Source organism: Conger conger, chromosome 10, assembly GCF_963514075.1.
Source record: "Conger conger chromosome 10, fConCon1.1, whole genome shotgun sequence".
NCBI classification, from domain to species: Eukaryota; Metazoa; Chordata; class Actinopteri; order Anguilliformes; family Congridae; genus Conger; species Conger conger.
The window spans coordinates 37,381,437-37,407,847 of record NC_083769.1 but is presented as its reverse complement, the minus strand read 5'-3'; the positions used below and the strand labels follow the sequence as shown (position 1 = coordinate 37,407,847).

The following is a 26,411-nucleotide window of genomic DNA, read 5'->3' as shown; positions in this document are numbered from 1 at the left end:
CACACCACACACACAGTATATTACAGTGCCTGTAATTCAGTTGAGTACATTTTACAATGTATGTTGTTTTTAATACACAGTCACAGTCCTTTGTATATTAAAAACATGTAACTTCATGAAGCATTCTGAAAGTAAGTTAATCTTCTCCATAAGTATTGCATGACATAATTCATCAGTAGTTATAATTCTTCATGGGAATAGAAGTTAAATGATATAAGGCTTTATGTATGAATGATACACAGGATACTAGGGCTTTAACTTTGTGCACAGTGACATTTTCCTGACAAAGAGAGACATTCACTCATGGAAAAATATACGTCCAACACACTGCAGATCTAGGCAGACCGAGAGACAGCCATCTTTATTGAAAAACAGAAAGTCTTGGCAGCAATCCAAAGTGGAGGCAATAATGACATTACATTTGAGTAATTTAGCAGAATCTTATCCAGAGCGACTTAAACAGCTTACACACAATCCATTTTTACAACTAGATACATACTGCAGCAATTCAGATTAAGCACCTAGCTCAAGGGAACAACCACCTGGGAATCAAAACCTGACCATTACAGTGTGCTACAGTGCCACCCCCTACAGTTAATATCTGTGGAGTGAAGCTGATGGGATCCATGCTCAAAATAGCAGACCTGTGCATTAATACAGCAATATACTGTACATTTCTGTGAAAAATCAATTGGTTCCAAAATAAAATACTGTATCATATCACACTATTATTTATACAACTCAGCATATTGGATGTGCTTTCTGACCACTCCACTGTTCATTTAGCAAAACAAGCAGTCTTTTCGATATGCTTCTCACTACGAAACTACTACATTCAACCACTTGCCTTGGGGTTGATTAACAGTGTGCATGCAGCCTAACCAGGATGCCTCACCGAGGGTTGAAAGTATACACCTGTACAGCTGGGCATTGTGGAATACCAGGTCACTCCCTTGGCCTGTCAGGAGCTGGCAGTACGGCAGGGCATTGTGGGATACCCCTGTATGGCAGGGAAATGTATTTTCTCACCTGGTAAGTAAAGGTCTGCGTGGACTGTCCTGGCTCTGAGTCTCCCACAGTGACGGTCACTGGACCCTGAGTCTCCTCTGGACTGGGCTGCAGCTCACACACGATCCTGAAACGCACACAGCCTCAGTCAGCGCATCCCTGATACTGCCACTGTACATTACATTACTATCTCTCATTTAAGCATTACACCATGAAAGGTGGTATCATGAACACAGTACTGGTAACCCCCGTAGCCGTGACTGTATTCCCGATACAGCAAGGTTTCCAGTGACATACTGCTTTTATAAAACGGTTACAACATATAGAAACAATTCATTGGTGGCGAAATATTGTTCATTTTGTAATATTGTTTGTAAGTAACGGTCAGTGTGTGGAGTGATAGGGTTTACAAACAAACTGTTATTGTAAGGGATTTAGAATCACTGTAGAACACGGTCTCAGCCAATCAGCAGGATTGGAACAACACGTTATAACTAGTATTCATTCGTATAAAAATTGTGGACAAATGGACATTCACTTTTTAGATACGAAACCCCTCATGGACCTGGCTCGTAACTCATGTTGAACAGGCTGGAGATTCTCCACAAGGGGGAGCCATTAGCAATCAAGTAGCCGAATTTGGTGGGAGCGGTGCTTCGCAAGTCCACATCAATGACAGTGCATGTCCTTATGAAATAAACCCAGTCACGGGATTGGCCAGTACCTGGTGGATATGAGGTAGTCCTCTGGCTTGGAGAGGCAGATCACGCCCGCCACCGTCACCCCTCCCTGGATGTCCTGGAAGCGCTGACCCAGGTTCGAGCCCCAGATCGTCACCAGGATGCCCCCCTCCAAGGGCCCAGTCTGGGGCAGGATCTGAGAGGATGAGCAGAAGCACACTTACACACAGACCACCTGCACCTACAGCACACTGCAATGACCAGGGGTGCGTCCCAATAGTCTAAAAATGTATCCTTCATACCCCACCCCCATACTTCCAGATAGGAGAAGGAGACAGGTGCAGGAAAGGAGGGTACATTTTTGGGAGGATTGGGGCACAGCCCAGCTTCACACTAAGGTCTCAGCAGCTGGGCTGGAGCCATTGTTTCCACAGGAAAGGACACTTTCTCTACAGCCAGGCTGCAGTCAGGAAAGTAGCCTTGGACAGGAAATGATGCGGTTTCTCTTTCCTGAAGATCCCACCCATTTGCTAATTATAACTGCTCTTGAGGAAAAGGATCAGCAGTTTACCCAACAATTGATATTTGAGATGAACATCAAGCTTGAATTTAGTTTTAGCTTTTAAAAGCTTCAGAGGAATTAGTTCAAGCGCTTAAGAAGACCAATAGTGGTGGTACCCACTCTTTTGGCAGTTTTTCCATAAAAAGACTGCCATGGTTCCCTCGACTATTTCTACATTTTGTTTGTCAGTTTGTTTTGCAGTGTGCAGTACCTGTGCAGGGTGTGTGTGCAGGGCGTGTGTGCAGTACCTGTGCAGGCTGGGTGTGCAGGATGTGTGTGGAGGGTGTGTGTGCAGGGTGTGTGTGCAGGGTGTGTGTGCAGGGTGTGTGCAGTACCTGTGCAGCGTGTGTGTGCAGGGTGTGTGCAGTACCTGTGCAGGCTGTGTGCAGTACCTGTGCAGGCTGTGTGTGCAGTACCTGTGTTATCAGTGGAGGGGGGCAGCTCTGCTCAGGGCTGGTGGGGCAGGAGCTCTGGTACATGCAGCTGGGAGCCTCTCCTCCACACCACACACAGCCGTACTGCGCAGACACAGCAGAGCACTGGCTGCAGTCCGACTGCCCCACGGCGCAGTTATACAGCTGCACTGCAGACGCACCAACAGACACAACAATAATCAACAACAATCAAAGGTTTTTCACACCAAAATCTCTCCACCTCTTCATCGGATGTAACAGTGCAGAGATAGGCCAGTACTACAGCTGGTTCATTCTTCACTTCTAATCAGGACTGATTTAAAACAGCCACACCAGCTGAGTTAAATCAGTGCTGCTGATCGATCAACTAACTACAAGGAAGAAAAGACAACCAGCAGTACTTCTGCCTTTGAGGAGCAGATGTGAGTGGCCTGGTCTAGCATGTGAGTAGAGGCAACATATTGAATGCAGTCGCTATAATTTCGATAGACTTGATTGATGCGCACAAGGTACTTACATCGCAGGTGAGGGGCGGAGTCAATGCGGTGGACAGATCCTCTCTGCAGGTATATGGGAGCAGTGTACTCCAGCTGTCTCTCAGAGTACTGAAACTGAGGCACACACAGAGGAGCGCTCATCAGCACGGCAACAATACAGGCACATGGGCTGGATATTACAGGCTAGAGTAGAAGAAAGAGTTTTGTGCATGCGTGTGTGTGTGTGTGTGTGTGTGTGTGTGTGTGTGTGTGTGTGTGTGTGTGTGTGTGTGTGTGTGTGTGTGTGTGTGTGTGTGTGTGTGTGTGTGTGTGTGTGTGTGTGTGTGTGTGTGTGTGTGTGTGTATTTACCTGGTGTGTGGTGCAGGCGATGGTATGAGTCTGTGGCTCTTTGCTTTTCTCCACAATGGCTGGCAGAGTCAGCTCCTCCCCCTCTATATCCACCACACACATATACTCCTCTTCATCCTGTGCAGAAATGACAAATATTGTCAAATATTTTGGCGTCTGTACTGGTGAGTTCCATCTACGATTATTTTGGGTTAAGGAGCACCAGTAATGACAGTAAGCTCAGAACCTTCCAAAACTCACCTCAAACAGGTCCAGGTTCCTCCCCAGCAGAACCAGCTGTGTATCGAAGCCCACGGGCACCAGAGGGGAGCCCTGAAGGGCCCAGACACAGGGACAGGCCTCCACCCCACGGGGCTCCAGCTCCTGGGCCTGGCAGGCCAGGCAGAGAGAGGTGTTTCACCACTAAAGTAAGCGACCGCAGCACAAAGACCAGGCACAACTGGTGGAGCAGATGGAGCTTGGCTAGGTCACTAGTAAAGCAGTGAGCAGCAGTACATGTACCAGGTTATACCCTTTCTTGTTGTACCAACTTCATCTCCTCATCAAGCACTATTACGTTGAATTTGTATCCATCTTGGTGCTGTATTTAACATATCTATTGCATCACGCATTGCTTCTAGTCTGGCATACCACACCAACTGATTTAGCCCATATTTACCACGTGAACTACATGTGATATTAATGGTTGTAGACAACCGATACGTTGTCTGTAGTTGTCATGATGACCTCATAGGCACTTATTGCTGGTCACTTTGAATTAAAACATCTGCTAAATGAATGTAATGCGCTGTAATGTAAAGGCCTTGTAGCGGGTTACCGTGACAACACTCTTTGGCAACGCAATCCTCAGATTTAAAATAACGACATTTCCCTGAGCTAGGAGTGATTTCGCTTTTGCTGACTGGTTCTCTGACTGGTTTCTCTTTGGAGTCTTTGGGCGAGTGAGAGGTGTGGGTCCAAATCTCACCTCGGGCAAATCTCTAACTGCACACACTGCATACAAATTATTACATTTCAAAAACATGCTTTGGTCTTAGCATGTTTTATTGCATCAATGCCAATTAAACAGACATGTGAAAAAACTGATTTCACTGCATTTGAATTACAATTCCAGTAACGTAATCTCAAATTGCTTTACTTCCATGACAAAGTGAGTTACAGTAATAACAGTCTGATCACTCACACAACCAACAAAGATGAAGACTAATTTCATAAACTAGATATCATAGTATATCATAGACACATATAATTATCCACAAATGCACATAATGTGGGAATCTGTTGCCAGGCGGAACTCATTTTTTATCGTCTAGATTAAAGTACAGAATTATCAAAACTAATCCTCAATTTACCAATCTTCACAAACTTTCCCTTTGTTAATATAATTAGTTTTATTCTCATTCTTTTTTCATTGCGGTGCCATAGTTTTTAGCAGTAGTAAAGAGACTCTGTTTTAGTGCCACATACCCCCCTGTGATCACAGGCTTGGAATATTTTCTTACAATAATCTGGCTCAGTGGAAATTATTTTCAAAGGATTTCCTGCCAAAAAAAATTATATGGCCTCTAGCACGTTTCGGTACAAATCCACAAATTCCACAGTTCTCCCAAACCGTAACAGAACAAGACCGGCAATGAATAATTTATGGACCTGCCCATGTACGTGAGGAGAAAATGTCTATTTGATGTGCATATCAGCTTTAGCTGGGAGATCACAGAGGGGAGCAACAGCAGAAGTGTGCAGTTTAACTGGGCCACAAACAGGTCGCCTACATTAGGACTTATGGAGCACTTTCGTACTTGTTAAAATGACACCTGAGAATTTAAATCACTAGTCTGGCCCTGGGATTAATTATGCTAAAGACACTTATTCTAAGGATGTAATAAACATGCTTTTGAATGTGATCATCATTCTTTGCACCTGTAGGAGTGTTTTAGCAAAGGGAAGGGGGAGGGGTTTAGCAGAGAGAGGGGGTGGGGTTTAGCAGAGAGGGGGAGGGGTTTAGCAGAGAGAGGGGTGGAGTTTAGCAGAGGGAGGATTTTAGCAGAGGGGGAGGAGTTTATCAGAGGCAAGAGAGTGGAGTTTAGCAGAAGGGATGGAGTTTAGCAGGAAGAAGGGGTGGGATTTAGCAGAGGCGGAGCCTTACCAGCATGTTGTAGATGATGTGCTGATGGTTACAGCGGTCTCTGTGTGTACACAGCTGGTCCAGAACACACCAATGGCAAGGCCACACACTGCCAACACATGCCATGCACCTGAAACACATCAGACATGCAGCATGTCAGCATGTGCGTGTGCCTGTGTATATGGTGTGTGTGTGTGTGTGTGTGTGTGTGTGTGTGTGTGTGTGCACATAAGCATGCATGCATGTGTGTGTGCCTTTACGTCTGTGTGGAGGTGTGTGTGTGCATGTCTGTGTTAGTGTGTGTGCATGTGTGTGAGTCTGTGCACGTGTGTGTGTGTGCACATAAGCATGCATGCATGTGTGTGCCCGTATGTGCATGTGTATGAGTGAACCTGTGCCTTTATGTCTGTGTGTGTGTGTTCTGTGTGCGCGCATACTTGTGTGTGTGTGTGTGTGTGTGTGTGTGTGTGTGTCTGTGGCTGTGAGTGTGTATGCCTGTGTGTGTGTGTGTGTGTGTGTGTGTGTGTGTGTGCGTGTAAATGGTAAATGGCAGGCATTTATATAGCGCCTTTATCCAAAGCGCTGTACAATTGATGCTTCTCCATTCGCGTGTACACTCACGGGGAGGTCTTGTTGAGCAGTCCAGCAGCTCTGCAGTCATAGAAGGTGAGGTTAGCCTGGGAGATGATCACCTGTCCAAACATCAGCGCCACAGGCAGGGATACGTGATCTGAGGAGAGGAGGGAAGCCATCATGACAACACTTATGATACCGCTCTAGAAAAACTATCCATTAAACGTATTAATGCCAGAACACAACTAAAATTTAATGGCAGCTTTGTGAATGGATGTTATTTGAACAGATCAATTAAATGACATCTAAAACAGATAAATATTTTAAATATAACCGTCAATAATGGAACACTGTTAAAAAATTACATTTGACTCATTTGAAAATATGCATGAAAATGTAACATTTCCTCTATCAGTTTTAAAGTTTAAAAAGTGTATTCAATTATACTTCACAGAGTACTCAGTTACACCTTTGAAGTTCTTATTTAATCTTAATTTACTCTCCCTGAGAATTGAATATATTTTACAAGACCTAGGAGAATGAGGCACTAGCTAAATTTCATGAAAATGTCAAAGCAGGTTTTGTCAATTAGGCAGCAGACAGCACATTAACCAGTGGGTTTCCATTAAAAATATCTGCGTGAAATGGGCTTCAGGGAGTCATGCGGCTAATTACGAATGCGGCTGAAAAACTGAAAGATAGAGAAGGTTCCGGAAGGTTTAACTAGAAGCTCAGGAATTCTCCTGCTGAAAGATCAGCACTTATATACATACTGTGATTTGAAGAAGTATACACACAGGAGTATCTGTCTGCCTCCCAAATTTAATTAAAAGTGCCACATTCTGAAAAAATCCGATAAAATATTCAGCGCTAGACACATTTTGCATATTCAAGATATTTTCTTTTCACCCATCGGTTATTCACTAAGACCTTGTTTTCAGCATCAATAAGAAGTGGAGTTTACCATGCAGCACTCTCTCCATAATAATATGAATAATTGAATGGTGTGCTAATTAATGAGGGGGTCAAGTCTTCGCTACTTCTTCGATCAATTTATCACACGCAAAGTGAAATAATTACATGGGGCTACATAGCTGCCACAATTTACAAAAATATAGGATTTAAAAATACATTATTATTATTTCACAACTGACTGTGCAATGCATATTGGGTAATGCCTTAACCAATAATTCATGCAAAACAGTAACTGCCATTGCACTCTGCAAGTACGGTCATATCCAGCCACGTTGTCGGATTCAGCCAATGAGACTCACCAGTGCCAGGAGGACTGGGTGGGAGGAGCTCCGGCAGTGGTGATTGACAGACGATGTTGGTCTCTTTAACAACCGCGAGCTGAACATGCAGGTTTCCAAAAGAGCACGACAGAGTCTCCTCTTCCGACAAAGAGGGCAACTGCACCACTGTGAGAGAAACCTGGGAGGGAATACCCACAATCCCCCGGGGCTGTTCAGACACAAGCCAAATTCTACAAAACACTGCCAAATACACCCCTTTGATGTGCTAAAGGGAATATTCGCATCCTGATATGCAGAAAGAGATGCACTTACACGCTCACAGAAATTGGAGAAACAAAGACACAGAACCATGCCGACAAAGAAGCCACATTGAACAGCACTGAGCTGCAGGAAGGAAACCCCAGAGCAGTGCGGGAGAAAGCGTTTAAAGTCACACCAGCTCGGCCTCGACAGCATCGCGTACCTGCGTCTGCTCCTCCCGGCTCTGAGTGGCTGGGCTGAGGCTCTCCACCGTCACGCACTTGCTACCATGACGATAGCTCCAGAGCCAGTGATTGGACTGCGTGTGCCGCGAACAGTTCAGCTTCCGAGTGCATCTGACGAGGGGGACAGCCGATGGGCAGGTGAGGGATTCAAGAACCAATGCGTGTGGCTTCATGACAGGTTCTATTGTACGTCGGGTTTAGACAGAAATTACCATGCATTTTCACTATAAAAGTACTTTAATAAATATGGCTGCAGTTGCAGACATTTGGTCATTCTGAGCCCCATGTTGGGTGCCGAATGCATTTAAAACAGAATACACGCAGTACCTTCCCTCCAGCACACACCAGCCACAGAAAGGGTCCCTGGCTGACAGGCAGGTCTCGCAGTCCGAGTGTCGCCCACACTGAGACACTGGCACCTTGGTCACCTGAAAGAGACAGGGTCAGAGTTTCATGTGTCATCTGTAGATAAAACAAATAATGAATACAATTGTATTTGTATAGCACCTAAAAACAGACCTTACAAAGTGCTTTACACAACGCATATGAAAACAAAAACGTTGTCTGGAGAATAGCTTGGTGGCCATAAGCTGAGAAACCTTTGCTGATTTAAGCTCCACCCACCTGAGTGAGACAATCCCATGTATTTCACTACTACAGGTTTCCAGTAATTATCACCTAATAAATACGCATTCAACTGCCAAAATCTAGGCCAGGGGGGTCCACTCTTATCCAAAAATGGGCCAGTGTGAGCCCAGTGCTACAACAGCCGATTCAACTCATCAAGGTCCATGAAGACCATGATAAGTTAATTTGCAGTTGCAGCTATGCATTATAACAAAAAAACGTGCCCCAACACCAGTCCTTTCTGGATAACACTGGATGCCCCTGACCTGGGCCCTAGGGGCAGCGTCTCTTACCCGGCTGCTGGTCATGACATAAGCACTCTGTCCCGATGTGTCCAGCAGCAGGTCCGGATGGACAGGGCTGTCTGTGTCCACCAGCACCGTCTCATACAGACTCCCAGAGCTGTTCGACTGCAGGAACACCTGAGGGAACGCACACAGGGCGTGAGACCTAAAGGTTAATGCTCAATTCCCAGGTAGAACACTGCTGCAGTTCTCTTAACCTTAATAACGTTAACTTGTACGTAGTTGCTTCAGTATATATTCAGCCGTATAAATGGATACAATGTAAAATTGTGCAAGTTGCTTTGGATAGGAGTGCTTGCAACATTCTAGTAATATAATGTTATGTAAAGTAAAGGTAATGCCTGTAATATACTGTCATGTCATGTCATGTAATATAATGTAAAGGTAATGTAAAGGTAATGCCTGTAATATACTCTCATGTCATGTAATGTAATGTAATGTAAAGGTAATGCCTGTAATGTAAAGGTAATGCCAGTAATATACTGTCATGTAATGTAATGTAATGTAAAGGTAATGCCTGTAATGTAATGTAAAGGTAATGCCAGCAATATACTGTCATGTCATGTCATGTAATGTAAAGGTAATGCCTCTAATGTAATGTAAATGTATAAAGCTCTGTGCAAGGGAACAAACAACCACCCTGCTGTGTGTGTTCTGCAGTAAGAATGAGTGCTATTTTACAGAAGTCAGGAGACAATATGCAGGCTTTCACCACTCAGGAACAAACCTGTTCTTCTCTCACTGGCCTACCCTACACCCCCCGCCACCAAACCCCCACCCCCACCAACGCCATCCTCCACTCACTCCTTTGAAAATGAAATGAGTCAGACTGACACCATATTCTGCTCCTGCCGTGAGCTCATCCTAATTCTGGGCCCACAGCCCAGCATGTTTTCAAAACACTGCGTCGCAGCCACGAGGAGGTCTTTGCAATCAAAACAAAAATTTAAATTCAGGACAGAGTGGTGGTGAGGTGAAGCCCAACTTTTTCTTCATATCCTGTTTCTGGGACAAGTGTCAACAAGAGCTGCATTTTTTGTTTTCATATTTAAAAAAAAAAAATGTTTGTTGAAAGCTGAGCATGCATGTTTCTGGGATACATGCCTTCAGGAGTCTGTTTAATTTGTGCCAGAATTGTACCTACTGTGCATGTCAAGGCCTGCATTCTTGACAGTGTCATCTTCCTACTTCTCATACATAAACTACATGAAGTACTATTTTGAATATTTTACCAGTAGAATTTACTACTCCCGTGGTGTTTTCTTTTTAACGTTAAACTAATAAGTTTGCGTCGCCATAACTAACCAATTCTCTATCCTTGACACGGTAAATCTGTCCGGAGCAAGCCAACTGAAAGCATGACGGATGTGCTAATAACCCAAATGAAAATGAGATGAAAATCTGCAGGATGGAATTGTTCCTATTCAAATACTGTTTTAAATACTCCACATGCAAAAATGAAGCACTCCATGCCTAAGAATGATTTTTGGCACAGTCAAATGAAAATATACGAACCATTCAAATGTTGCTTAAACACTCCACTTTTAGCCAACTCAAAACAAGGTCAAAACCTAAATATTAATGCAGAAAATATTTACAGTACACAACTCATTGTTCTTCCTTCGCTTTTCAGCCAAATAAATACTCTAATAAAAGGAATGTTCATCTGAAAGCTGTGCATCCTTTTGCATGGCCTACTCAACATATCAAGGCCTCGTAGAAATTTGAATTGAACAAGATCCTTCCCACTGCTTCTGGATTCTTATGAAAAGAGTCAAAGGTACTGAGGGTGTGAACAGGCACTTGTCTACAGCCTCAAAGGTCACAAAGAGAGGGGCAAAATCAAACCGGGTAGACTGAAATCGAGCACAAAACTGGCGTGTCGGATTTCAGCACATCAAAGAAAAAGGAGGAACTGACTTTAGTTTAACCCCAGACAAGTTTATAAAAGCAACAAGTTCAGCAGTAGCAGTAGCATTTTCGGTCATACATTTTGAATGAGGTGGCAATTCAGTGATTTAACTTATTCTAAAAAAAACAATAGGATTGAAATAAAATGCATTTGTTATTTGTTTCAGTCAAGGGGATTACACTGCCGCATTGCTGATATATTTAACCAAACTCAACTGTCGTTCTTGCACAAGTAATTCCCTTTCATTAAAAAATGTAACATTTGAGTGAAATTGTTTCATTGCACCACACTATAAATAATGCATTTCAGACAAAGCCATGTTAAAACGAGCAGGGCTCAGATCACGGATATCACGTTCGTAAAACATGGCTTCCCCCCCCCCCCCCCACATACTCTCTCATTCTTTTATATGTAATCTGTTTGTTTCTATGACTACCTAACACTCGCAAAAATAAAATCTTTGAGAACTGTTCTGTTTAACGCAGTCCCCATACAGGTAATACAAATGGCTACTGCACTGTGTGATAAAATGGATGAAGCCTTGAATGGGGAGATGTCAGTTCTGAATGAAACGACAGCAGAGTGGGGAGAGGAATACACACATCTCCACTGACTGAACACCCAGCTCCACCCTCTATGTACTTACATTTACTATGTACATATTTTCATTGTTCAACACCACCCTCCCCCCTAGCCTGGCTCATCTTTGTCTTGAATGTAACACAGAATGCAACCGTTTAACCAAGGCAAATTCCTGGTATGCATACAAACGTACGTGGCCATGAAATTATGATCCTTTGATTCTAATTCTAAGGAGGACTGATACGGTGACTCAGACTGAGCGCTTGTGCTAGTTAGAGTGTGCGTCTGCATGTGCGTCGTGGTTGGAGGTGCAGGGACACATTTAGGACAGGGGGTGCACCTTGTGCACCTGCCCCTTCTTGTCTCCAAGGTAACTCAGACTGAGCGTCTGTGCTGGTTAGCGTGTGCGTGTGTGAGCGTGTGCGTGACTGTCGTGGTGGGAAACGCGGGCACACATTTCGGACGGGGCCGTACCTTGTGCAGCTGGCCCTTCTTGTCCCCCAGCAGGACAATGGTGTGCCCCGCCTCATTGGCTGAGGTCACAGCCGTCAGCAGGACGCTCATGGTCAGGACGGGCGTGGCTGAGAGAGGGACAGCGCTGGCAATGGGACTCGGGGTGTGTTCCCCTCCACACGGGTACTCACTCAGAGCGTCCTGGGGTGGAGAGAGAGAGAGGGAGTGAGAGAGCATACAAGAGAGTGAGGGCGAGAGAGAGAGAGAGAGAGAGAGAGAGAGAGAGAGGCACGAATTACATCACATTCACCATCCATAATTCTGTCTCAGCATGACATCTCCACTACAACTGTCCACAAATATCTGCGACAAGGGCCAAGGAACTATAAATAGAGAATGCCTGCGACTGGGCCGTGCACCAAGCACACCAGCAGGGGGAGACAGAGATGTTTATCAGACGCGCTGCAGATGAATTCACATGATACTACAGTATGGGAGCAGCAGAGCCTTCACTGTGGGGGGGGTGGTGAGGGGGAGAGGCAGTGTGAGCAAATCTACTGGAACAAACAAGGCAGCAGAAGCAGGATACTGTTAGACTGCTAATCAAAACTCTCCCCGAAGCTCTTCTCTCACATTTTCCACAGAAACAAAACTAAAAAAACTAAAAAAACTAAAACACATTCTCCAATGGAGAGATGAAAGAAGGGTTTAAGGTTTAACTCCTGCTCCAGGCACGTGCTCAGTAAGCATCAGAACTGCTGAATATTATATAAAATGATAGAGGGCAACGAGTGTGGAAATATACATTTAAAAAAAAAAAAGAAATCCTGACTATAGGAATAATTGGGAGAAGAATGGGGCAAAAGACAATCAGCACACAAAGATATGTTCAGAACAATGCATGCCAGGTTAGTTAGGCTACTCGTTCATTACAAACTGATATTAAAAAGGGCAATTGGACAAAATGCGGCCTCATGACTTATGGGACCCTGTCTGCAAAATATTTCCACAGAATGGGAGCACACCTATTACCTGGGAGCCTTATCAGCCCCAGAACAGCCTCGCCCCCCTCCCCCCAGAACCAACTCACTTTCACTTTCATGGCTCACCACAAAACTTACTCAACAGGCTTACTGTACATAAACAGTCCCACGCAACGCTTATTAACAAAACTTTGACCCAGATACTTAAAGTCAACCAACATCAATCATACACAAACCTGCCAAACCCTAATGGGGAAAAAACAAACCCAGACTGCTGTCAGCTCGTAAAAGTAAAAAAATCAAAAATAAGTTTATAAAATAAACTGAATAACATTAGATATATACCTTCTTTTTGAGTGGTCTTAGAATTACTATTACAAGGAAAAGATAACCAAGATGATGTTTTCATGTTTAATTCATTTTCCAGAATTTTGAGCAAATCTACAAAAAAAACTCCACCTGCCGGGGGGTTAGACATGATAGTACCGTGTAACACTGGAACCGTAACAGACAGAGCTCTCAGGGCCTTGAGGGCACACGCACATGGGGGGGGGGGGGGTGAGGTTGGGTGATTTAAATGTCCAGCAGACTACCATGACTAACACTGTGTGTTCAGTACAATTGATGGTGTTGCATGTTCAGCAGGGCAGCATGGCGCTGTGTGTTTAGTGTTGCGTGTTCAGCAGGGCAGCATGGTGTTGCGTGTTCAGTAGGGCAGAAGTGTGGGGTGTTCAGCAGGGCAGCAGTGTGGGGTGTTCAGTTGGGCAGCGGTGTGGGGTGTTCAGTTGGGCAGCGGTGTGGGGTGTTCAGTTGGGCAGCGGTGTGGGGTGTTCAGTAGGGCAGCGGTGTGGGGTGTTCAGTTGGGCAGCGGTGTGGGGTGTTCAGTTGGGCAGCGGTGTGGGGTGTTCAGTTGGGCAGCGGTGTGGGGTGTTCAGTTGGGCAGCGGTGTGGGGTGTTCAGTTGGGCAGCGGTGTGCGGTATTCAGTTGGGCAGGAATGTGAGGTGTTCAGTTGGGCAGGAGTGTGGGGTGTTCAGTTGGGCAGCAGTGTTATGTGTTCAGTAGGGCAGTGAAGATGTGGGTCAGAGGAGATTTGCCAGATGCAGGATTAATCTGGATTTTTCCCTCTGCTCTGGACTTAAAGCGTAACTGTAGAGAAAGCTTTCTGGAATGCATTTCACCGCACACAAAGACACACACACACACACACACACACATATATTCGGCTCAAGTATGGACATAGATCCCAGAGGGGATGGGGAACTCGGGGAAAAACATCAAATAGCCCCCCAATACCATCATGTCATATAGGGGGGTACTCTTAGTGTACCCCTAAAATAAACATTTGAAAGATAATTTCCTGCTTGTTGTCCCTGCAAAGTTAAAATGAGATCTCTGTCCTTGGGCTCAAGTGATCAATGTTTAGAATTTGTGTATTTTTATGGTGACAATCTGCTTAGCATGACACACAGGAAGCCAAAAGGCAGCCCTATAAACCCAAGTGCTTTCTGTGGAAGGGCGGATACGGTAATTTACTCTGTGTGACCTGCTTTGAGTCACGCTAAACCGTCCCTGGGGTTCATTTGCACATAGCGATTGAGGAATAGTGAAAAGAATGCCTTCATCACAAACGCAAGCTAAGTGACGGCTGTGAAGTGCTCATTACTGTTCAGCTGGGTCGCATCTACGCTCCGGATCTGTCTGCCGGTTTTGTGATCAGAGGGGGTTAGAGGAGGAGACGGGGAGAGAGGGCCCGGGAGGCTGACTCACACCGGGACCCCGTGAGAGGGTGGGCCAGGCGAAGCCCAAACTGCACAGCACTCTGTGGATTAGCGGCTATGAAGCAGCTGGAGCTGATCTGCGTCAGGGCAGACGACACTCACAGACCAGCAGCAGATCTCCCCCTGCTGTGCGTGATGGCCACCCTCTCCTGACCCGACAGGATCTGATTTCTGTTTACTGTACACGCCCACTTACGAGCCACAGCTCTGCTGGTCTGTACGGGCCAGTGAGGCTTTCTGACAGGTGCTGGCTGGCTGGCTGTGTGTGTGTGTGTGTGTGTGTGTGTGTGTGTATATATACAGTGTGTGTGTGTGTGTGTGCGTGTGTACAATATGTGTGTACATGTGGGGGGAGAGGGCTCACCGGAGGCAGACGCAGGCACTCTGAGGACACCTCGTACTCGATGTAGGCCTCCTCCTGGCCCTGGGCCCCGCGGCCCTCCTGCGTGTAGCAGAGCAGCTGCGCCCTGCGGAGGGCGCTGTCCAGCTCCGCCATGCCGTAGGCGCACAGGGCGGAGCGCGGGGTGGGGGTGGGCGTGGAGGCCTGGCCCGCCGCCATGGCCACGAACAGGTAGGGGGCTCCGCGGTGGCCGCCCAGCGAGGCCGCCTGCGCCAGGTTGTAGCCGCCCTGGCAGGACAGGGGCGCCTCCACGTAGGAGTAGAAGCTGCCGTCGCTGGCACACTGCCGCGACACGTAGGTGCGGTACTCCCGCTTGCCCCACACGTCGCGCCGCGAGAACAGGAAGTACACGTGCCCGTCGAAGCGCAGCGCCGACACGAAGTTGTTGTTGAACTCGGAGTAGCTGCCCACCACCAGCTTGCCCAGGTCCTCGTGGGAGAAGGTGGGGGCCGAGGCGCCGGGGGCCAGGCGGCGGGTGGTGATGGGCGGGATGCCGCCGGGGCCCTTGCTGGTGTAGCCTCGCCCCACCAGCATCAGCAGGGCCCCTTTCTGCTCCACCACCACGCCCACCGTGGACACGCGCGGGTCGTTGGCCGCCACGTACTGCGTGTCCACTGGGTTCTCCGTGCGGTACAGCACCTGGGACACATCGCGCAGGCTCCTCTTCTCACAGATGCCCTGGAGGACCGTCCCGCACACGATGAGGCACCGGCTCTCCCCCGCCTCCTCCAGGAGCAGGATCTTGTTGGTGCTGTCCGTCTCTTTGGCCTGGGTGCAGTCCTGCGGGTCGATGGGCGGCAGGCAGTCGGGGCTGTCCAGTTTTGGTCCCGTCTTCCCCGAGGACAGCAGCTGCAGGTCCGGGGAGAGGTGATAGAGGGAGTTCACCGCCCCCACGTAAACGTTCCCCGACTCTGGGTCCAGGAGGAGGTGGCTGAGGGGGGCGCCTGTCAGCGAAATGTTCAGGGGGTGGGACAGGAGGGTGTAGGTGGGGGCCTCATCCGACGCGGCCTTGTGCGTCTGGGCGAGGGGGAGTGGGGGCAGCAGTAGCAGCAGTACCAGAGGCCACCACCAGATGGCGAGGAGGAGCAGCAGGGGAGCAGCAGCCGGCATGGCACCCCCTTACCTGCTGAAGAAGAACAGAGAGAGGCAGAGCGTTATTACCAATACATGAACGGCACTCCACAGCGTACGCACCCACTTCAATCGCTTCCTACGTGCCACAAAGAGCCGTCAGCACCACAGGAGAGCCGGCGCTTCAAAGCCCTGCCTGAATCCTCCCTGGCACACTGCACCACGCGCCGCGAATGACACAGGAGATGGGCTCACCTTCATCACGCAAGCTTGCAACCACTTAGGATTACTACAAACAGCTCCACTGAAGCCACACCCTTTCAGCAAGAATTACGCGCTTTTTGGCACACACACCGTTCAGAGCCACGCTGCGGGGAAGTGAAGAGAGCGTGGAGTCAAGGCCCGAGGCTTTATTCATATTTTTATGAGATGGGAGTCCGGCTACCAATTAAAATATCTTCAGTGATCAAAGGAAACGGACTGTCTCATGCCAAGCCGAGCTGTAGCTTAGCCGCTTTCTCAAAAGTAGACTGAATTAGAAGTTCAAACTTCACAATCCTCATAGGTCTGATTGATTTGGGCAGCTGTTCTTTAAGACTAGCTTCTTAATATCCAGAGTGAAAAATGAGAAAAGGTAATGTTGAGATAAAAAGACCACATTTCAAAAAGACCACATTTCAAAACAGCCACACAAAACCAAAAGAAAGAAAAAATAAAATAATAATACAAAAAGAAATATATAATATATATATATATATATATATATATATATATATATATATATAAAATATCAGTTTGACTTTAGTTCTCATAGCAAAATGAATATACCAATGGTTTGATTTTGAGAAATTCTGGAGACGAAGTATAGATGAATGCATGGGAGACTCATCTTTAATTAATACGGCCCCAGCAGCAGAAACATCTCAGGGCTCCGTATATAAAAGAGCTGAAAAAACGCAGAGCTTGATCAGTATTCACACGCACGCACAATTACATCCCACATCTGTACAAGAGCCCCACATACTCACCTTTACCAGCAGTGCAAAAACAGCACACCTATGTTACTCAGATCAACCGCTTATTCAAATATTTTACTTAGTTACATTCTGGTCACGAGATTCGGTTTGCCGAATCCAAATGAGCTACCTTCATCCCCTATTTCGTTTGGTTTCGCTTTCCTCCGATGCTGCCAATCCACAGGACGCACACCAGCACATAAAAAGCATCATCAACAGCCCACTGAGAACTGCTGGAGGCTAGAATCTGCTTCTTCAGTCAGCCAAACAGCAGGCACACACACACACAACATCTACACACACTCAAAATATTCACGTACTTATGGAGAATAGTAAAAAGTATACCATTATTCAGTCAGTAAAAACACCATTTCTGTCGTTCACTGCGAGACGCGTGTGAAATGCGTGGTAGTTACTCGGCTTATGGCAAGTGCCCAGGGATAAACAGACGTAATCCCAGAAAAAATGCTTTTTATTCCCAATCCTCAGAGCAAACAGGAGTGTTCTGTGATGAAGCGAATGAGGTTAAGGACTGATAAACAGCACATCTTATGGAGCGTCAAAACCGTCCCTTTTAGCGACAGAACTCGGCTCTGCTATGTCAGCAGCCTGTCTGTCCCAGGAAGAGGGGAAATTCTGCCCCTGACTGAGAGGAGAGAAAGACCGCATTGGTGTCCACAGGCAACCAAACATTAAACCTGAGTCTTCACAAAAAAGATAAAGAGTATGACCGTACCTTTATGCCCCCCCTTCAACTCAACACCACCCCCATACCCCCCATGCCTTTTCACCTCAGCACACCCCCCCATACCCCCACCCCACCCCTCCACCTCAACACCCCCCCATACCCCCCACACCACCCCTCCACCTCAACACCCCCCCATACCCCCCACACCACCCCTCCACCTCAACACCCCCCCATACCCCCCACACCACCCCTCCACCTCAACACACCCCCCCATACCCCCACCCCACCCCTCCACCTCAACACACCCCCCCCATACCACCACCCCACCCCTCCACCTCAACACACCCCCCATACCCCCACCCCACCCCTCCACCTCAACACACCCCCCCCATACCCCCACCCCACCCCTCCACCTCAACACACCCCCCATACCCCCACCCCACCCCTCCACCTCAACACACCCCCCCCATACCCCCACCCCACCCCTCCACCTCAACACACCCCCCCCCATACCCCCACCCCACCCCTCCACCTCAACACACCCCCCCATAACCCCACCCCACCCCACCCCTCCACCTCAACACACCCCCCCATAACCCCACCCCACCTCAACACACCCCCCCATACCTCCACCCCGCCCCTTCACCTCAACACACACCCCCCATACCCCCCACCCCACCTTTTCACTTCAACACAGCCCCCCATACCCCCCCACCTCAACACACCCCCCCATAGCTCCACCCCGCCCCTTCACCTCAACACACACCCCCAAACCCCCCACCCCACCTTTTCACTTCAACACAGCCCCCATACCCCCCACCCCACCCCTTTACCTCAACACACCCCCCCCACCCGCTCCTGACAAGCACATACTTGCTCTGTTGCTAAGCTCACTCCACAGCACTGTCAAAATTCCATTCATTACCCCCAGAAACACAGCTTCTGCTACAATTACACTGTGTGTGTGCACACTGGCTGCCAAAATTACACTGTGTGTGTGCACACTGGCTGCCAAAATTACACCGTGTGTGAGCACACTGGCTGTCGAACTGCCCCTGCTGAGACTAAAAATGCTGACATTCAGAAACACACATATAAACCTGTGCGCGCGCACACACACATATACACGTGCACACACACACACACATACATACATGCAGACACACACACACACTAATACACACAGTATTTGGTTCATTAACGCAACACAAAGCCAAGGGCTCTCAGGTTTAAGAGACTAAGCCACCACTCTGTACACATTATGTACACAAGCACTCAGCTGTACAGAGTCAACAGTGAGACATTCAGCCACACCCATGTCTCTGTCACTGAAGCCAGCAAGCCCTTGAAGGTCTGCTTTGTGAGGGGCCTCTCAGCGTCTGTCTGTCAGTCTGTCAGTACGATTTTCAGCCTCTCTGAGGCAATCTCACAGGCGTTTGTGCGTGAAGCACGGAAGCACCGGTTCTCCGACGGAGTAGGCTACAACCCTACATCCAAATAAAAATAAAAAAAGTACTCCTGGGTTAGCGCCAAACCGCAAGTGGAAAGGGTCTATAGCTGTGCTGACAGCATCTATGGAAATGCCAGACAAACAGCCACAGCCCCCACAGGTTCACAGTGCATCACGCAGCAGTCTTTGGCCTGATGATCTCTGTCCAGCTTCACAGGTATGTTTGGTACTTTCCTCCCCGTGTATGAAGGAAGGCAGGGGCGCGATGGCGTCCCAGACCCCGTAACCGTGGGAGCGAACGCCACCGCCGTGTGCGGTACGCACGGGCACCCCGGCCCACGACACGAGCGGAGACGCGGGGAGAACCGCGGTAGAACCGCGGTAGAACCGCAGAAATTCCACGTGCGAGACAAAGACAGGGGCGTTTCGCAACGCTCGCTGTCTCCAGGCAATGCGCACATTCCAGCGGCAGAGATTATTGCAGGCGCTGGCTGCCTCTCTGAAAACAGTGCACACGAGTGGCTGGGATTTACAAGTCTCTTTGAAGCTGAGCGCGAATGTGTCAGCGTATGTGTGTGTGTGTGTTCATGCTTGTGTGTATGCCTGTGTGTACGTGTATGTGTGTGTTCACGCTTGTGTGTGTGTGTGTGTGTGTGTGTGTGTGTACGTGTGTGCGCATGTGTGTGCGCATGTGAGTGCGTGTAGGCACGTGTGTGTGTGTATGCGTGAGTGTGTGTGTCTGGGGTTCGCAGTGGTTTAATCACCACCTCTATGCGCGGGGTTGGGGGTCTAATTTCCATACCCAACACGGAGACAGAGGGGGAGCAGGTGGAGGAGCAGGAAAACTGGGAATGTGGGAAGGTGGGTATAGAGGGAGGGGAGTAATTGCATGAAAACAGAAAAACAATAAAACCAGAGAGTGCCTGATGCAGATTAAAATAAAAAATGAACGAAAGAGATAAAGGAAAGTAAAATAAAAAACAAAAGCCTTTCAGGGATTTTAATCAGGTGGTGAAAATCTCATCAGTATATTTTTTTGACATTTTCCCCCACTGTGTTCTTTTCTTTCTTGTCTTTCTTTTGGCCCCCTCCTCCTGTTCTGTCTGCAGTGAGGCGTCTCTCCCCTTTTCTTCACCCTCTCCTCCTCTTCCTACCCTCCGACTGCGCTCATGAATATTCCCTCCGTATTTCACACACACGCTAGATATCATCAGGATGCTTGACAAGCAAGCAGGCAGTGAGTCAGGGCTGCCAGCACACTACGGGGTGGGTCCCAGGGGAGTTACACTGGTGCAGGTATCCATCTACAGCAAGAGGCACTCTTACACCAAGAGTCAGTTACAGTGACCGTCGCAAAAAACACAACAATAAAGTTTTATCCATCAAGATATGGAACTATTCTGGAGGCCATTTAGAGAACACAAATATGTTATGTACACAAGATATACACTCATCGAGCAATTTATTAGGTCGACCTGTACACCAGCCAGTCATGTGGCAACAGCTAAATGCATAAAAGCACGCAGATGTGGTCAAGAGGTTCAGCTGTCTAAGTGACATTGATCGTGGAACGATTGTTGGTGTCACACAGGGCTGCTGATTTCCTGTGATTTTCACAGAACAGTCTCTAGAGTTTGCAGAGAAAGGTGTGAAAAACAAAAAACATCCAGTAAGCAGCAGTTCTGCAGGCCAAAAAAATGCGTGGTTAATAAGAGAGGTCAGAGGAGAAGGGTCAGACTGGTTAAAGCTGACAGGAAGGTGACAGTAATGCAAATAACCACACATTACAACAGTGGTATGCAGAAGAACATATCTGAACACACAACGCGTCAAACCTCTGTGAATAGGCTACAGCAGAAGACAACCAATAAGTCTAAAAATTAAGTCTAATAAATACCTAATAAAGTGCCCAGAGTATGTATATACAGTAGAATCTACAGCGTATATAAGTGCATCCATAACAGGTACTGTAATTGCTACAGCATATGGAAGTAAGTGACAGATATAATTTATAATGATTTCCCACGAGAAACCATTTTAGAGGATGAAAAATATGTCTGTCTACTGACTGCTCAATTAAACTGCTGATCAGGTGGACACAAAGTGGTCAAATTATGGCTTAGGTCCAAAAGATTCTATTTTAAATGAACCTTGCTATTCATAAACACAGTCACAGGCAAACACAAAGAACAACACTGAAGAGCAGCAGCTATCAAAGATGTCTGTAACATGGTTAAAATGAGAAAAATAACTTCAGCGCACTAACAATCACACACTAAGCATTCCTCTTTCAGTTCAATCGCTATTTTCATGGGCATTTCATCGTCCCTCCCAGCGCAAACAGCTGCTTTTTTGCCTGGTAGTTTGAAGTTGGTAATGAGCTTGAACGCAGAGTTGAAAGCTCCCTGACATGTTTACAAGAAGCCTTTTTTTCAGATGAAAGATGAATTTCTCTTTGAAGGAAGGGGAAAATGCAAATTGACGGAATAAAATCCCAGATTAAAAACAAAAAAAGACTTGTTGGCGGGTTTGTGTTGAGAACAATAAAGAGAATGTCAACATGAGCAGCAAATTACACATCCACATGCCGACCACACGGTGAATAACTAGCACCCCTGGGAGTAAGAGCGGGGGGCAGAGTGGGGGTGGTGCCGGTGGCTGTGATTGTGGGGGGGGGGGGCGGGTGCCAAAGGGGGAGAGACAATGGAGTAGGAGACTGAGGGAAAGGGAGAAAAAGCAAAAAGATATTCACATTCCTCACCCTGAGAGCGACTGCAGTGTGGACAGAGGTGACTAGCTTCCACAGACACTGCACCAACATGGACTAGCTGGCTTATCACAGCGCTCACACTCCGAAAAAGCCACAAGCCCAAAGGCAGGAAGTCCAACAGAGGCTGCAAAAATAATGAGCTGCAGTTAAACGCCCGTGCATCAAGATTTAACCTCAGTCCACTGCTGTGCGAAATCAGGATGTAGTCTAACTTGCAAGCTAGAGCAACATCTTTTTTTGTAAAGTGACCAACCTTAGAAAATTTTTTGATGATAAAAGTAGGCCTACTTGACAGAACTGAAAGGCAATACGCATACGATTTTACTGAATAAAAGTGCTGGGAGACTCATATTCATATTGATATCCACCATAAACCGTTTTGTTCCAGTTCCTCTTAAATGCGAAGGGAAAGACCATGTAATAAACGGTATTATTACTTGCATCCCATACACAGGGCTGCAATAAAGCCTGTGGAGAATGATGCATGCAAATCTTGATAAGTGCGATTATGTCATTACAAATACAGTTCAGAAAACAAAACGGAAGCGTTACAACATACAATGCGCTGAAAGACCCTTCTGTCACGACCGTGTGAAAGTCAAGCCTCCCAAAGACTACAAGTGAAATTAACCGGAGAAACTGAAGACAGACCGACAGACATGTGGTTTACAAAATTATACCTACTGTGTGCACTTAAATGACACACAGCAAATACTAGATGCAATAGCCTATTTCAATGTTACCTCATAGACTACTTCACAATAATACAATTTTCAGTTACTGTTGAAATACCTGAAATATGCTACACAAACGTGCCTAGTTCTTTTCACATGACGTGTGAAAAGTATCAACAGTAAAAATAGTTCTGCCGCATCAAAAAAGTACGCGCGTTGTTAGACTGCAAAAACAAAAAAAAAACATCGCCCATCTAAGTTCACTTATAGACAAAACCATAGAGGCTACTTACTTCACTCGGTTAACATTGCATATCATTCCGTCACGGTAGGCTATTAGCCACGCCGAAAATGGGGGGGAAACCAAGCAGGGGGAAAAAATTATAAAGAAAAAACCAAAACCAACAGCCAGTCCTACCGTACAGACTCTATAAATCCCATTATGCCGATACACATTGTTCGGAAGCAGCTGAAATTAAAGCCGAACAGTGAAAGGAGCCTCTAGTGGGAATAGGCGGCGCCTGTCACGCCGCACACATGGCTGTTTCCAGTGAATGGGTCTTTTTAAGGCGGGGTCAAGTTACTTAATATTAAATTATCCTACACGCAAGTGTTGAGTTAAATGTGTCGAAATGAGCGTTAATTATTGTAATCTCCGCCCATGTTCGGTTGATAAACCCGCCCCACAATCCCTTTTCACCGCCGGCGCCACGCCTCTCGCGCCTGCAGCTGGAGCGAGCAGATGGGGATTGGAGATCGCCTGCCACCGTTTCAAATAGATACTGTTGAGAGGTAACAATGCCGATAACGTGAATAACACTTTCAACAGCCGGGGTTTAAGTGCAATGCGTACGGTTTTGTACTTGCCAACAGATAAGCTGCCGGTGTCAGTGCAGCCACTCTCAATCTTCAACTTGTCCACGAAGTATAACATTTATAATTCAGGTGTAAGAAAAATTCGTTATAAATTGCTGTAAAACAATCTTTTACAAAAAATGATGTAAAAGATGCCAGAAACCCCAATAATAGCTAATGTGAGAATAATTTACAGCAGAGAGGTAAACATAGCTAAAAAGAATCATAAAATGACAAAATACCTTAATCATTTACAAAAGACGGTAAGCTTGTGAGTTGCTTGGGGCTTGGCCATTTGCAGCTGAAAATGATGACAGCCCATTGTGTGGAGCTGGAGTGGGGACAGAGATTGGCTCATAGGCAGGCTTACAGATGAACAGGCACACTGGGGGTGAGTGAGTGAGCTCAGCTGGGCCTGTGTGTCCAGAGCAGTGTACACCCCTCAAACAAGGCCCTCATAAAATATTAATCCATCGCACAAAGGGCCAGAACAGGGGGATGAGGGGAGGGAAGGAGAGGGACTCACTGCCTGGGATGAGTGAGGGTAGAGAGGGGGGAGGGAGAGGGTGTGTGAGAGAGGAAGAGAGAGAAAGTGGGAAGGATAGAGAGGGGAGGGAGAGAGCATGCGAGAGAGCAGAAGGGAGAGGGAGAGAAAAAGAGAGAATGAGAGGAACAGAGTGAGAGAGAAGCTGACACAAGAACTTGTGGTTCCCAAAAGAAAAACAGAATACGTGGTGGGGACACAGGAGCGGTGGAGGTGCACTTCCTCCTCAAATCTTCTTTAATAATAAAAAGAACTTCAGTTCCTTATTAAAGGATGAGAAATATGTAATCCAATTCAGAGAAGGGAGTGAACAGCCCCAATTGGGGCACAATTATATCAGCCTGTCACAGCCTGAGGGACATCGGGTGACCATCCACTTACACAGCAGACATTTTCTTAGACTGGTGTCAGCTCATTATTAACATTGTTGTCGTGTTGTTGTTCTTGTTTAGATAACATTCATTAACATTATTGTACTGTACATATGTACATTTAAAATGCCACCATGCATTTGTATGGCAATGGTTACATACATATTCCTCGTCATTAAAGCAACATTTGACAGACAGAGGGGGGGGAAGCATGAAATTTAGCCAGAGGGGGAGGGGGAAGGGGAGGGGGGGTGAACAGCAATTAAAGAGAATCCGTGTTTGTGAGACATATATAAAGGCAGGTAAAGAAAGAAATGGGTAAATCAAGGAAGTGTGAGAGAGAGAGAGTGACAGAGAGAAAAAGACAAAGAGGGACAGAGAGAGGGAGAGAGAGAGAAAGAGTGACAGAGAGAGAGAGTACACAGGCAATCGGAATAGAGGGGGGAGGAAGTGCAGTTGAATGTAAACAGAAAAAGGGAGATACAGGTTTGGCAGGACACTGACACAATGGATATTACGGCCTTGAAAACTCCCCCGTCATTTTCGCACAGTAGATGTAACGGTGAAGGAGCGCAGTGTCCCATCAGGAGCACACCGCGTAAGTTTCTAAGTGACTGGAGCAGTCTGCTGCTCTAGTGTCTGCAGTGAATCAGACAGCAGAAGCGCTCTCTGCAGAACAATGGCCGTTTGTTTGTGAAGAAGCATCTCTCTCCCGTCCAAACACACACTGGCACCGAGCGCACAGGCTCTCGTTTGCGTGTGGAAGCGTGTGAACGGGCGCGCTCGCTCGCACGCACGCTGTCCTGACGGCACAAATTTTCCCGGCTGAACGGCGAGCGGCGCGTCGTGATAGCCTGTTGCCGTGCGAAATCTGGCAGCGGAGAGCACGGCGTTCACTCGTTCTGAAACAGAAGCAGCTGTGGACAGATCCAGATTACTGCTCCCACACCAAACTGTCGTAGAACTCCACTGCAAAGATTCCACAGCAACACCTGCCAAAAGTTACTGTTCTCTTAAAACGGCAACACTTTTACCTCATCCTCTACAGTCCCTGCTAGGCTCAGTCACACATTTACCTCATCCTCTATAGTCTGTTAGGCCCAATCACACATTGTAGCTCAATGGACGTATTTTTTCATTTAATTTCAGTGTCACAATTAACTCACAATAGAACATTCAAGGCATATACAGTCTGTACTTTTTCACAGACTGAGTTGTGCTCTTGTGCAAATAGGCAGACATTTTGTAAACTAGGCCATGTTCAAGTTTGTAATGTTGCCATCAGGAGACTAAGTTACTAATATTTTCACTAGGATCACCAAAGCTTAGGCCACTTTCTACCAGGCATCGTCAAGCAATGCAGTTCACATGGGTGCTGATTAACAATTAAATGGATGTGGAAAAATGACAAACACTGTACATAAATACAATCATCATTTAACTGGATTTTTGAGGCACATGCTATAAGGCACATGCTGGTCCAGGGTGTATTCCTGCCTCTCACCCAAAGCATGCTGGGATAGGCTCCAGCATCCTCAGGAATAAGTGGGTTAGATAATGGATGGATGGATGCTATATTATCAACTATAAACACAATTTCAACTTGACATCATGGCTGTTATTCCTGGATAAATGACATGACTACAAACGCACATGGCACAAATGTGCCCTGGTTATTGAAGATTCAAATGGCCTAGAGGCTTTTAATGGAGAAGAAACTGTGTGGGATTTTTGTGGTTTTCGTACAGTATGCCCGCAGCTGTTTAAATGGTCTCCGCTCGTTTCCACGGTTTCACACGCCTGCAGACGCATACCGATGTGAAAATTTACAACTCAGATTGTGAATCTCGTACCGATGTTTTTACCATTTGCATGTTTTTTTAATGACACTGCTGGATATTCTTGATATTCCGTGCAGGGCACTGTGTAGAAACAGTGCCCCAAACAAAACTACCGGAAAGAATGAAATCACTGATTACTGCA

The 26,411-nt window shown here is 46.8% G+C and overlaps 1 protein-coding gene across 4 annotated transcripts in view; it reads right to left on the bottom strand.

Moving 5' to 3' along the window:
* Positions 1 to 26,411, bottom strand: part of plxnb3 (plexin B3) — a 56,770-nt gene that overhangs the window by 14,152 nt on the left and 16,207 nt on the right. The window contains exons 1-15 of one of the 4 annotated variants that reach the window (XM_061257509.1): positions 22,952 to 23,099; positions 14,954 to 16,115; positions 11,849 to 12,028; positions 8,869 to 8,997; positions 8,276 to 8,376; positions 7,927 to 8,059; positions 7,482 to 7,641; positions 6,256 to 6,364; positions 5,656 to 5,764; positions 3,750 to 3,878; positions 3,510 to 3,626; positions 3,181 to 3,274; positions 2,667 to 2,833; positions 1,733 to 1,884; positions 1,030 to 1,135 (exon numbers count right to left, since the gene is read on the bottom strand). In XM_061257509.1, the coding sequence (XP_061113493.1) occupies positions 1,030 to 1,135; positions 1,733 to 1,884; positions 2,667 to 2,833; positions 3,181 to 3,274; positions 3,510 to 3,626; positions 3,750 to 3,878; positions 5,656 to 5,764; positions 6,256 to 6,364; positions 7,482 to 7,641; positions 7,927 to 8,059; positions 8,276 to 8,376; positions 8,869 to 8,997; positions 11,849 to 12,028; positions 14,954 to 16,099 (2,832 nt within the window). In that variant the 5' untranslated portion in view covers positions 16,100 to 16,115; positions 22,952 to 23,099. Of the gene's footprint in view, positions 1 to 1,029; positions 1,136 to 1,732; positions 1,885 to 2,666; positions 2,834 to 3,180; positions 3,275 to 3,509; positions 3,627 to 3,749; positions 3,879 to 5,655; positions 5,765 to 6,255; positions 6,365 to 7,481; positions 7,642 to 7,926; positions 8,060 to 8,275; positions 8,377 to 8,868; positions 8,998 to 11,848; positions 12,029 to 14,953; positions 16,116 to 21,975; positions 22,109 to 22,951; positions 23,100 to 26,411 lie in introns of those variants that run through there. The other 3 variants (XM_061257512.1, XM_061257508.1, XM_061257510.1) reach the window with 3 other exon arrangements.